A 12,881-nucleotide genomic window follows, 5' to 3' on the forward strand; every position below is an offset into this window, starting at 1 on the left:
TATCTCTACCAACTTTACACCTGTGTGGTACTATTACTGCCGTCCTCTACCTCTTAGGCCTCATGCACACGACCGTTGTTTTATTCCGTGTTCGTTGTGCCGTTTTTCGTGATTTTCTGCGGACCCATTGACTTTCAATGGGTCCGTTGAAAACTCGCCTACTGCACCGTTTGTCATCCGCGTCCGTGGTTCCAGTCCGTCCAAAAAATATAACCTGTCCTATTATTTTCACGGAAAACGGTTCGCGGACCCATTCAAGTCAATGGGACCGCTAAAAAACACGGAGGCACACAAGATTGTCATCCGCGTCCGTGTCCGTTTTTTTCCTATCATTTGCATGGCAAACCTGTCTTAGAATTTTTTTTACTTTCCTTTATGTCTGGTGATCCTCAAAAAATAAAGGAAGATATGTGGACTATCCATTGTATATGCACTTTATTTGTCCATATGATATTTTATTACCCTTAGGCCTCATGCACACGACAATGTTTTTTCACTGTCAGTGATTTGGCTTCGGTGGTCCGTGTCCGATTTTGCTTCAGTTGTGTTTCCTTGTGTCTTCCTTTTTTTTTTGTCTGACAGGGGAAAAAAAAGGAAGGTTAATAAAGTGTAATTTTATTGCACCAAGGTCTTGTAGAAAAAAACGGACACGGATGACATACCAGTTGTGCATCCGTTTTTTTTGACGGACCCATTGACTTGAATGGGTCGGTCCTCCTTTTTCCACTGACAAGAATAGGACAGGTTATATTTTTTTGACGGACTAGAATCACGGACACAGAGAAAAAATGGAGGACTATCAGTTTTTTTTCACAGCTCCATAGAAATCAATGGGACCTCCGCTAAACTGTGAAAAATGACGGAACGGATGCGGATGCACACAACGGTCGCGTGCATGAGGCCTTATAGATTTAATTTGAAAACAATATATCCCGATATGCTATGAACAAATGTATCTGTGACCAACTTACCTGTATGAGTTCCAGCACCGCAGTCTGGGGCTCGGGTACGGCAGCACTGTGTCAAACGCACTGCCTAGGCCACTACCTCTGGTGGTGCGTCGCTTAGGCCATGCCCCCTCATGATTCCCCGCTTAAGCCACACCGCCTGGTGATGTGACCGAACATGCTTGATGGGGAAGATTAGTAGTTATTCGTATCACCCATGTATGTTTGTGATGCAGGCTAAGTCACTGCTCAGCCTGCCTATCTCTGGTCTGCTTGTATTCTGTTCCAATGGGTCGCCTAGGCCCTGGATCTATCAGGTTCTGAACTAGGGACTCAGCCCTCTATTTAAACCATCTGCCTGCAATACACCCTTGCCAGTTATAGTTTTTTCCCTTGCTGTGCTCTGGTTGCTATCGTGTGTTATTGGAATGCTACTATTTGGATTTGGCTTCGGCTGGACTTGGACCTCTATTTCTGCTTAGTGATTTTGTACCCGTTTCTCACCTGGTTTGACCCTTGGCTTGAATATTATTGACCACTCTCTGTCCTGTGATTTGGTACTCTATTGACCCATTTCTGTATGACCATTCTCTGTGTGCGTTAAGTTACAGTAGTGTGAATAGGTCCCTGCAGTTTTTACTGTGGGTGCTTGGTTTGGTTCCGTGCAGCACGTTTCCCTGCCTACGGTCGTGACAGTATCATATCTGACCCATGCTAAATAAGTAATATTCAATGATAATTAATTTCTATTAAGAAGTGAAATCCATTTTTTGTGGCTATACTTCTGAATCTATAAATACAGTAACATGCACAAATTACACGACACATGAATATGGCCATAATAGTAGGTTTTATTTTTAGATAATTAAGAAAGCATTCAAGATGTTTCTATAGGCGGAATACATATATATTTAACGAGGAAACCTCCAGTCTGACGTCAATGGAACGCATCTCGCTTCTGGTATGGTGATCGCTGGAAAGCACACTATACCTGACCACATTGTAGTCCAGCAAGGTATGATCATATGACTCTTGATCAACCATCAATAGTAACATCATTAGGAGGGGTCAGTTCACCTAAGATGAGTCACAGAAGGCTATGAAAGGAGGTAGATGCTTAGTGCAGTGAAACATGTTGGGGGACACCTGTATGATGCATAACACCTATCTGTAAAAATGATTCCTACATTCAGACATATGGTTTTCCCTGGGAGAATTATTTGATGCCTAATAAGATTTGATTTCTGGATATTTTTCACATCCTGAACATGAGAATGGCTTCTCCCCATGTGAATTCTCTTGTAACAAGATATAGTGATTTATCTCATTATTTGTAAAACATTTCCCACATTACAACATTTCATTTATCTGTAAAACACTTTTCAGATTCTATGAATGGCTTCTCCCATGTGGATGCTGCAGTGTTTAACAAGTTTAGATTGTTTTTGTAAAACGCTTCCCACGTTTAGATCATAAATGTGGTTTCTCCTCTAAGTGAAGTCTCTGATGTGCTGCAAGATTTGAATTCTTGTCAAAATACTTCCACATTCTGAACCTAAATATGGCTTCTCCCTTGTGTGGGTTCTTCGATGATCAGCAAGGGCTGACCATTCTAAACATGAAATTATTTCTTCTCTGTGTGAATAAGTTGATGCTTAGTAAGTTTTGATTTCTGGATAAAACATTTTCCACATTCTGAACATGCAAATGGCTTCTCTCCTGTGTGAATTCTCTGATGTTTAACAAGATCTGATTTCTGAGCAAAACACTTCCCACATTCTGAGCATGAAAATGGCTTCTCCCCTGTGTGAATTCTCTGATGAATAATAAGATATACTTTCTGCTTAAAACATTTCCCACATTCTGAACATGAATATGGCTTCTCCCCTGTGTGAATTTTGTGATGAGTAAGAAGAGCCGATTTATTTCTAAAACATTTCCCACATTCTGAACATGAAAATGGCTTCTCCCCTGTGTGAATTTTCTGATGAGTAACAAGATCTGATTTATCTCCGAAACATTTCCCACATTCTGAACATGAAAATGGCTTCTCCCCTGTGTGAGTTCTTTGATGCCTAATAAGTTTTGGTCTCTGGACAAAACATTTCCCACATTCTGAACATGAATATGGCCTCTCTCCTGTGTGAACCATGTGATGTATAACAAGATTTGACTTTTCTGTAAAACATTTCCCACATACTGAACAAGAATATGGCTTCTCCCCTGTGTGAGTTACTTGATGGTAAACAAGTTTTGATTTCTGATAAAAACATTTCCCACATTCTGGACATGAGAACGGCTTCTCCCCTGTGTGAATTCTCTGATGTATAACAAGTTGTGATTTATATTTAAAATCTTTCCCACATTCTGAACATGAAAATGGCTTTTCCTCTGTGTGAGCTCTTGGATGTTCACTCCTTCTGTGACTTTTATTTTGTGTTACAGTCTGTGATGAATCAGAAGTTTGGATCTGTTTTAAAGCATCAGATGATGGCCCTTTGTCATGAAGGGCTGATGATATATTTGGGATAAAGGCATGTTCTTCATATGTATCTTGAGCCATAGCATGATCATTTGTTTTACGATCTGAAGATATCAGATATCCCTCTGAGTTCCTGGTACAGTCATCTGCTGAGAATAAAACTAATCTTATTATATTTGAATGAGATAACTTTAACATCACTGATATTTTATTACATTTCTATATAAAAATTTCCAGACAAATTGCAAAGCACAGAGTAATGTTCCATTTTGAACCAGCTACGAAAACAGATCATGATAGTAGGCCACCAGGATGTTCTGTTGAAGTTTTCTATTTTTTGTATTAAAGTCAAGATCTTCATAGGTTAACATTTCAGCATGCCTATCTCAACTTCTCTCTAGTGACATGCTTAATGGAGAACCACAAAGAAACCAGTCATCAAGTGTTATGCAGTGGTGTGCCCCCTCTCCCCCGCGCAATACGATAGTTAGTCGTGGCCAGCATCTTCATTAACAGCATATCTGCCATAACGACTGTCAGCCTTATTCCCCACCATCAACTCCTCCTCCAATTTTAGTTACTCATACTTCCCCATTAAATTTCATCCCTGTGAGCCTCCAACAGCTAAAACACGGCATGCAAGATGTGGAATCTGTTCTTCTTCTACAATTTCTTGCTTAATCAGCATTGGCGTTTGGTCTAATATAAATGATAGGGACATGACATCATTGATGCCATTGTTGTCTCTACTCACAAATCTGGTCGCTTCTGTGAGTATGTGACATAGGTCCTTGACTAGCTATCATTGCCTGAGCTCAAAATAACACATGCTTCCAGTCTGGTGCATTGTGTAATCATTGACCACTTTATGCCGCTCGTACAGATGGTCCAGGATATGAATGGTAGAATTCCAGCAAGTTAAAATGTCGCTGATCAAGACAATGAGCAGGAGTCTGAATTGGAGAAGCAGTAGCTGCTGCTGATGATGATGACAACAACCACCCTGTACTGCTTGTAAATGCAGCCTGGCTGCTACAATGAAGAAGGGGATAAGGAGTATATTCTTCTTCCAATTGGTGGACATTTCAATTTTAAAACTGGATCAGGTGATTTTCCCTGAATGCTGGTTAAAAAAATTAAAATAAATCATATTTCCCTCATGCACTTGATCGCAAAGAGCCGGCTGCGGCCATCTTAATTGAAGATCTAGTGTGAAATTGGCGGCCATGGTACCACACATGGGATTTCAAGATGGCGGTGACTGGATCTTCGCACTCAAACGGATGAGGAAAGTATGATTTTTTTAAAGTTTTTTTTTACCGACATTCAGGGAAAATCGATTTATTACCACGAAGCACGAGGAAATTCTGCTCAGCAGCGATTCGAATTTTCCCTGAAATTCGGATCGAAAACCACATTTCCCTCAACACTAATCATCATAGTAAGGCCTCATGCACACGGCCGTGTTCCACGGCCGAGATTCCTGCTGACAGCAGGAGCGCACGGCGTCATTGGTTGCTATGACGCCGTGCGCTCCTGCTGTCAGCAGGAATCCCGGCCGGGTTACCATGGACCGCTCTCGGCCGTGGAACACGGCCGTGTGCATGAGGCCTTATAATGCCTTTGCGCAACTTTTTTCAGACTGTGATGTCATGGTCTTCTTGGCCCACATCACAATTTCCTCCTCTGTTTTTGCCCCAAGAGCTGCTACCAGTGCCCCTATTGTTGCCACCACCACGACTAAAAGTGCCACAGTCAGGGTGTCTGGTGCTGAATGTGCTGCTGTTCCTTGCACTACTACAGCCGCTCACATTTTCTCTTGCCGATGACATGGCATGGGTCTTTTGTTTTCCCATTACCTCACCCATTGGTGGCCATAGTTCATGGCCATGACTCTGTTGTTCAAATAGACTGATTGTGAAGCTTATTTAGACAATGTGAAGTTACCAGGTTTGGCACTATTATTATTAAAGGAGAGAACTTTGCAACAGGTTTTTGAGAAAAAAATGGGTAATTGCACAGCGTCCAGTGCAACTATGATACCATTAGATTTCGGGGTTTTTTAGCCATTAGATTTATTTTTATATTAATTGGGCTGTTAGCTGGTTTCTGCATATTAAATGATTAAAATGAGTACTCTATCTTTAAATACTGATGTGCCGTGCAGCAGAGTCTGTATGTATGTGAACAGCTCAAGCAATGTAACAGGCACACAGTACACTAACTCACCCCGTCCTAACCCCAGGGCTAAAAGCTGTCTATCAATTAATTTAATCTACCTAACTATACATACCTGCTTAATATACATGTCTATAACATCGCTACTCATTGGCTATGAGGCTGACTGCAAGGCGTTATGGGCAAGCCCAGGGACATGTGATCTTCCATCTTCATCCCTCCTGCCCTGGTGTGCTCATTACTGTACTGAATTTGATATGTAAAATGGTGGATGCCATTATGCGTAAATTATTCAAATTAAAGAGCTAAAACGTTGCGTTTATTAGGAAGCAGAGAATGTATCCAGTGAATATAGTGGTTACTACTCACCTGGGCAGTTATCTGTAGGAATGTCCTCTATACTCTGCTCCTCACCCTTCACATCTGTCTCTGTAACATATATAATGTTCAGATCTTCAAATGGATTCAGAACCTGTGAAATAAATATTGTAGAAGTCATCAGACGGTTGGAGAAGTCAAGTGAAAGGTTTTATGTGACCAGAAAAGATCAGTAATTAACACGATGACCAAAATGACCGGACAGCAGGAGTTATCTGACCCAAATATCTGCAGGTCTCCTGTATAAATCCAATCTGTCTCCATAACCAGAATACTGTGAGATGATCCAGACGACATGTAATATCTATGGTCAGCTGTAATCCTGCCATCTCCACCTTTCTAATTATACAAGGATAAAACAAGACTGAACACAAGATCTTCACAGCCTTTCTACAGATCATAGGGAACATTTCATGAGACCTTATCTCCATCGACATGATCATCCTGTGGGACATTGTGATGTTCTTCTGAACCATCCTGTGGAAGAAGAGGACTGGGGCATCTCTCTGGTGTTCTTCTCTCTTCCTTAACTGTAAGAAACACATCCAGTGACTGAATTCATTCCTTACATACAGATAATGAGAGGACATGTGTATTTAGTCATGTCTATTACCTGGTGATGTGAGGGGCCGGTGATCCTCCATCATGACGTCCTTGTACAGATCTTTGTGTCCTTCTAAATACTCCCACTCCTCCATGGAAAAATGGATTGTGACATCCTGACACCTTATAGGAACCTGACAACACAATGATACGGTCATCACCCAGATCCCTTCATAGCGTTCCTGTATAATGTCCCAGCATTCCCAGCAATGTCACCTCTCCAGTCAGCAGCTCAATCATCTTGTTGGTGAGCTCTAGGATCTTCTCTCTGTTGATTTCCTCATGTATCAGGGGGTGAGGTGGAGGCCCTGTGATTGAGCTCAGGGTTCTTCCACATCCTTCAGACACAGGGCCCTGGCAGAGCTCATTAGAGGTCTTCTTCACTACTGTGTAGTCCTGGTTATGGAGAGACACAGTAATAAATATCACTCCATACATCTCCAGAGTCCCTCACCTCTCCAGTCATGTCCATCTGTTAGTAACATAGATAAAATGATGTAATGTGACATCATCAGAATCTCTCACCTCTCCAGTAAGCCGGAAGAGGATCTCTAGGGTGAGATTTATTATACTCTCCGCCATCTTGTCCCTGTCCCTCTCCATCCCCAACTGGACAATCAGGAGAAGAATCTTATATAGAAGATATCCACTGAGCAGATCCTATATTGTAGGAACCTGAATGGAGAGAAGATGAGACGATGGAAAATCCTACAAAATTCCATGTAAAATACAATTAAATGTTGTCATTGCAGCCATGTGAGGAGACTGAAGGGAGCCATGGAAGCATCAGTGCTTGTGCTCTGGGGGATTTAAAGGGAATCTGTGAGCTCCAAAACGCCCCCCAAAGTGGAGTACGCAGCCTGTAGTATAAGTGGTGCTGAGTCCAGTTATGTACTTTTTATCTTCATACTCACTAGCGTTCCGATGCTGTGCTCCCACAAACCAACATTAAAATGCATTGAGAGGACTGCCATGCTCCCGCACATAATGGGGAGGACTCAGAGAGGACTCCTTTCAATGCATGCTACTGCTGGTTTGTGACAGCACAGCGTCGGACTGCAAGTGATTATGAAGATAAAAAGAACATAACCGGACTCAGCACCACTTATACTACAGGCTGTGTACTCCAGTTTGGGGGATGTTTTGGAGCTCACAGATTCCCTTTAAATCCCCCACAGCACAAGCACTGACAATAAACGCCACTTACTCAAGTTTGGAAAGTGGTTTCAAGTTGACAGATTCCCTTTCAAGGGGTTCTCCCACGAAAAATATTTACAGTTTTAAAACCAGCTCCTCGATCTGAATACTTCTGTAATTGCATGGAATTAGAAATCGTGTATAGCCACTGAGTTATTCAATATAATGCTTCTGTACAGCGCCACCTGCTGTTTGTTATTTTTCTTATTTCTTTGACCTGCTCACTGAGAAGGCCACACATGCTCAGTTTCATCATTCAACTGACTCCTGAGCTGTGATAGGGAGAGCTGAGACACGCCCCCTGAGCTGTGATAGGGACAGCTGAGACACGTCCCCTGAGCTGTGATAGGGACAGCTGAGACACGCCCCCTGAGCTGTGATAGGGACAGCTGAGACACGCCCCCTGAGCTGTGATAGGGACAGCTGAGACACGCCCCCTGAGCTGTGATAGGGACAGCTGAGACACGCCCCCTGAGCTGTGATAGGGAGAGCTGAGACACGCCCCCTGAGCTGTCATAGGGACAGCTGAGACACGTCCCCTGAGCTGTGATAGGGACAGCTGAGACACGCCCCCTGAGCTGTGATAGGGACAGCTGAGACACGCCCCCTGAGCTGTGATAGGGACAGCTGAGACACGCCCCCTGAGCTGTTATAGGGACAGCTGAGACACGCCTCCTGAGCTGTGATAGGGACAGCTGAGACACGCCTCCTGAGCTGTGATAGGGACAGCTGAGACACGCCCCCTGAGCTGTGATAGGGAGAGCTGAGACATGCCTCCTGAGCTGTGATAGGGAGAGCTGAGACACGCCCCCTGAGCTGTCATAGGGACAGCTGAGACACGCCCCCTGAGCTGTGATAGGGACAGCTGAGACACGCCCCCTGAGCTGTGATAGGGAGAGCTGAGACACGCCCCCTGAGCTGTGATAGGGAGAGCTGAGACACGCCCCCTAAGCTGCAGCAGAAAAGACACTCCCCTGAGCTGTCAGCTTGATATAAATCTAGCTGAGCAATGAATGGGGAGATCTCTGGAGCCATGTGAGGTACAGGGCTGGTTCTAGCTTTGCTAGAAAGGTATCGTCATGGACTATAGGATGTCTGATTTTAATTTTTTACATTATTCATGGGATAAACCCTTTAACACATATTGACTGCTGGGCAATCCAATCACATAAACCACGGCCCACATTTCCTATGGGTGTGAATTGTGGTGTAATTGGCACCAAAATGTGCTGCATTTAGGACACATTTTGGCAGATCTCATCTTAGACATAGTTATGGAAAATGTACGACAGTAAAATAATCCATTGCTCCTCGCCCACCGAGGGGGCGTGGCATTGCAGAAAATGGGTGTGACCTTATGGGAAACGGGACATGGGTTAAAAGGTGCTATAAGTGGAGTAAGGTTGTGATGAATCCGGCAGATCTTTTGTATTACTAAATCCACCACTTTGTGTTTCTTCAGCGTAAAACTCTTAGCTCATTGGTTCCCAGCTCGGAATAACCTGAACACCAGAGCAAAACGACTGCCGGACTGAGAACAGATAGGATTTGGGTGCAGGAACCCACCTTAAAGGGGTCTTTCCAAGACTTTTTAACCTCTGGATAGGTCATCAATATCTTGCCATGATACTGCAAATAGCGTTTACATGTAGAGGGAGTTAATACAAGGAACCTACTAATGTATGGTGATTCTCCATATTGCTTCCTTTGCTGGCTGAATTTATTTTTCCATCACATTATCCACTGCTCGTTTCCATGTTTACGACCACCCTGCAATCCATCAGTGGTGGTCGTGCTTGCACACTATATAAAAAAGCACTGGCCTCTCTGGTGACTGGGACTGTGGGAGGACACATAGGCTTGTGCTTTTTCCAATAGTGTGCAACAACGACCACCGTAACCGTGGAAACGAGCAGTGTATAATGTGATGGAAAAATGAATCCAGCCAGCAAAGGAGGCAATATGGACAATCACTATACATCCGTAAGTGCCTTGTAGTAACCTTGTCTACATAATAAATGCTATTTGCTGAAGTGAGACGACCCCTTTAAGGGTGAAGTTGTGACTGAGCCGGGACATTCAAGGATGGGACGACAGTTCTGAACTATATTGATCTTTTTCTGGAACTTCTGCTACAAACTTCAGAAAGACATATCTTCTTCTAAAAAGCTGCAATATTTTTCTAAAAAAAGTCGAGGCCTCCCGCTGTATATGAAATGAAGAGAAACTACAGAGATTCACGGATATTTTATAGAAAGTCCTTTAAGTGTTTTTCACAAAACCCAAGCAGAGTGGTTAATCCGGCCCTGCTAATAATCCGGTGTTCTAACAAAAATCCTTACCCCTCGTGACTTCCGGGGGTGTGCGCCTCAGCGCAAGCGCACTACCACGGCACGGGTAAGATAAAATTACATGGAGCACTGAGTCATGGACACTGCGCATGCGCTTTCAGGGGTAAGGAGATCTGACTGTTTTTTCTCTTTACCCTCACACTGTGAACGCGCAGATTGTGAAATCTCCTTACCCTCACAAAGGTTAGCCCCCCCCCCCAAACCAGCTGAACCCACCCCCCGGATGGCTGATAGTGCTGGGAGCAAAAGGAGATTTCACAACGCAGTGTGAGGGTAAAGAGAAAAAACAGTCAGATCTCCTCACCCCTGACAGCGCATGCGCAGTGTCCATGAGTCAGTGCTCCATGTAATTTTATCTTATCCGTGCCGTGGTAGTGCATTTGCACTGAGGTGCACACACCCAGAAGTCAGGTATTTTCACGAAGTAAGGATTTTTGTTAGAACACCGGCAGCCTCGTCCCGGTCACTAGAAGCCGACTGTGCGGCTCCTTATACAAGCCTTCTACCCAATCGCTGAGAGCCAGTGTAACATCCCAGAGTATGTCACTAAAACTCTGTCACCCAGCTTCATTATGTTAAGATGTGAATGTGTTAATATCCTATGTATTCTGACATTGTATTTGTCTGTATTGAATATATTATGCTGTGATATTCATGTACACCAGCAGGTGGCAGCAATATGCAGATAGTCTGTAGGACAGATTAGTATACCTAGACTGGAATAGACCATTCCAGGCTAGCTTCCCCCATCTGAGGAGGAGTGGAATGTACCCAGATCCTACTTCAGAGGGAGGACAGAAAGTTCTAGGCTGTGTACCAGCCACCCCCTGTTGGGGTAGGCTGTGTGAATAGGAGATCCCAACCAATGATTCAGGCCTAACCTGAGGCCCAAAGCAACCTTCCCAGCCTGAGTTCCTTACCTCAGCTGGATGACAAAGAAAGCAGCAACTGCAGAACTTCTAGATCTCCAGGACGAAACCACCATTCCCTGCGAGCAGTCCTGTAAGTACAGATTCCAAATACAAGGAGAAGATAAGTACCTCCATAGCTAGTCAGGCTCAAACCAAGCAGAACCCAAGACAGAGCAGAAGACAGATACCTGCCAGATTCTCAAAGGCGTATGTCCAGATGTAGAATATATAGATATAATTCCTGCCACATATTGCCAACACCTGCTGGGACCCTAGACTAAAGCTGTAACATTGTATGAATCTAAAGCTGCATAAGATAACCTCAAGTAAAGACAAGTTAGACCCTATTTGCTGTGTGGAATTCCATCATTCCTCCATTACTCCTACTGACAACACTCAATTTGTTGCATGTGAGCCAGGATACAGGAGTCCAGCCGTACTAAGGTAGGAGACACCGTTGACACTACAAAGAGACAATATCCCCCTCTGGCATTCCTCACCTAGTAAGTGTGCTCATACCATCTTAAAGGGCCCTTTTACAGTACCTGCGCAAGCTGCAACTGGCGTCACGAACTTAGTTACACCTAAATCTGACCCACTGCATAGCTGCCCCAGTGACCCAGTGTCCGGCTCGTTGCACCAGAACCCTGAATGCTACACCGACCTCACAGTCACATGACCTCAGGGGAGCCCGTACATTCTAGAGCCCCCCCAGCCCCCACTAACTGTAGAACCTGGTGGGGATTCAGCCTGCAGCGGCTTCTGTCCAGCCCAATCCCAGCACTGACACTGGGAATAAAGGCAATCGCTGCCCGTCCCATTATAGTCACTGGGCTCCGGCAGAACGTTCCTCTAGTGGGAAACTAACGGAAGAGAAGTCACCGACCAAACACTGACTGTGTGAACGAGGCCTAATCCTGACAGACAGGAGGAAAGTGCACATACCTCCACTGGAGACCAGAGACTGGTGGGCTAAAGGACCTTTCATGATGTCATGGCCATGTGACCCTGTGTGGGAGGAGTCAGGCTCCAGTGTGTGCTGCTGAAGGAGGCAAAGGACCTGTGATGATGTCATGACCATGTGATCATGTATGGGAGGAGTCAGGCTCCAAGCTGTGCTGCTGGAGGAGGTAAAGGACCTGTGGTGATGTCTGACCATGTGACCGTGTGTGGGAGGAGTCAGTCTCCAAGATGTGCTGCTGGAGGAGGTAAAGGACCTGTGGTGATGTCTGACCATGTGACCGTGTGTGGGAGGAGTCAGGCTCCAGGCTGTACTCCTGGAGGAGATAAAGTAACCTGTGATGTTATGACCATGTGACCATGTGTGGGAGGAGTCGGGCTCTAAGGCTGTGCTGCTGGAGGAGGTAAAGGACCTTATAATATTGCTGTGATTATTTATTGATATACAGCAGACCTCGAGGCCCGAAGGGTAAGACTGCGTGTACACAAGACTATACATCATCATCATCATCACCTATTCGGCCGCGCTGTACAGATATGGTCACCTCTCTCTCTCCCTGGCGGAGCTCACAATCTGGATCCCCTATAAGTAGTCTATGCAGTGTGCATAGAACCATGAGGAAACCCTCACACACACAGACACACTCCATGGTCAGCTTTGTACCCAGGGGCCAACGTGCTGACCATGTGTGGGAGGAGTCTGGGATCACATGACCAGGTGACGCTCAGTGAACGTGTTTGCATTTACATTTTTTTACTCCCTGCCTTCCCGGAGCAATAACTTTTTTATTTTTCTGTTCACAGCGCTACCACATTTATATCATTTTCCTTTTGTTTAAATACAGAAAAAATGAATGTCTGCGGAGCTGTTTGA

At 44.5% G+C, this 12,881-nt stretch overlaps 2 protein-coding genes across 5 annotated transcripts; both read right to left on the minus strand.

Annotated features, from left to right (window-relative positions):
- Positions 1–1,787: 1,787 nt before the first annotated feature.
- LOC121004511 (gastrula zinc finger protein XlCGF17.1-like) lies at positions 1,788–6,459 on the minus strand. 4 transcript variants are annotated; one of them, XR_005779721.1, is made up of 4 exons: positions 6,406–6,459; positions 5,977–6,079; positions 2,297–3,575; positions 1,788–2,174 (listed from the first exon to the last, which is right to left on the minus strand). XR_005779721.1 is itself a non-coding variant. In XM_040436776.1 (3 exons), exon 3 carries the CDS (start codon positions 3,508–3,510, stop codon positions 2,572–2,574), a length of 939 nt encoding a protein of 312 aa, XP_040292710.1. In that variant the 5' UTR covers positions 3,511–3,575; positions 5,977–6,079; positions 6,406–6,459; the 3' UTR covers positions 1,788–2,571. The 4 variants fall into 4 exon arrangements, 3 of the variants coding, with proteins under 3 accessions (XP_040292710.1, XP_040292712.1, XP_040292711.1); XM_040436776.1 differs by having other exon boundaries at positions 1,788–3,575; XM_040436778.1 differs by having other exon boundaries at positions 1,788–3,578.
- LOC121005774 (gastrula zinc finger protein XlCGF53.1-like) lies at positions 4,296–7,224 on the minus strand. The gene is made up of 4 exons (XM_040438540.1): positions 7,114–7,224; positions 6,805–6,984; positions 6,670–6,722; positions 4,296–4,461 (listed from the first exon to the last, which is right to left on the minus strand). Exons 1-4 carry the CDS (start codon positions 7,189–7,191, stop codon positions 4,296–4,298), a joined length of 477 nt encoding a protein of 158 aa, XP_040294474.1. The 5' UTR covers positions 7,192–7,224.
- Between the last annotated feature and the right edge of the window lie 5,657 nt (positions 7,225–12,881).

This window comes from Bufo bufo, chromosome 6 (assembly GCF_905171765.1).
Source record: "Bufo bufo chromosome 6, aBufBuf1.1, whole genome shotgun sequence".
Classification (NCBI taxonomy): Eukaryota; Metazoa; Chordata; class Amphibia; order Anura; family Bufonidae; genus Bufo; species Bufo bufo.

Coding starts and splice junctions, on each gene's coding strand:
- LOC121005774 (XM_040438540.1), bottom strand. CDS start 7,191: ATGGAGAGGGACAGGGACAAGATGGCGGAGAGTATAATAAATCTCACC. Junction 6,985..7,113: donor TCTTCCGGCTTACTGGAGAG/GTGAGAGATTCT, acceptor CTCCATAACCAG/GACTACACAGTAGTGAAGAA. Junction 4,462..6,669: donor TTTTCCATGGAGGAGTGGGA/GTATTTAGAAGG, acceptor TCTTCATTGTAG/CAGCCAGGCTGCATTTACAA.
- LOC121004511 (XM_040436776.1), bottom strand. CDS start 3,510: ATGGCTCAAGATACATATGAAGAACATGCCTTTATCCCAAATATATCA.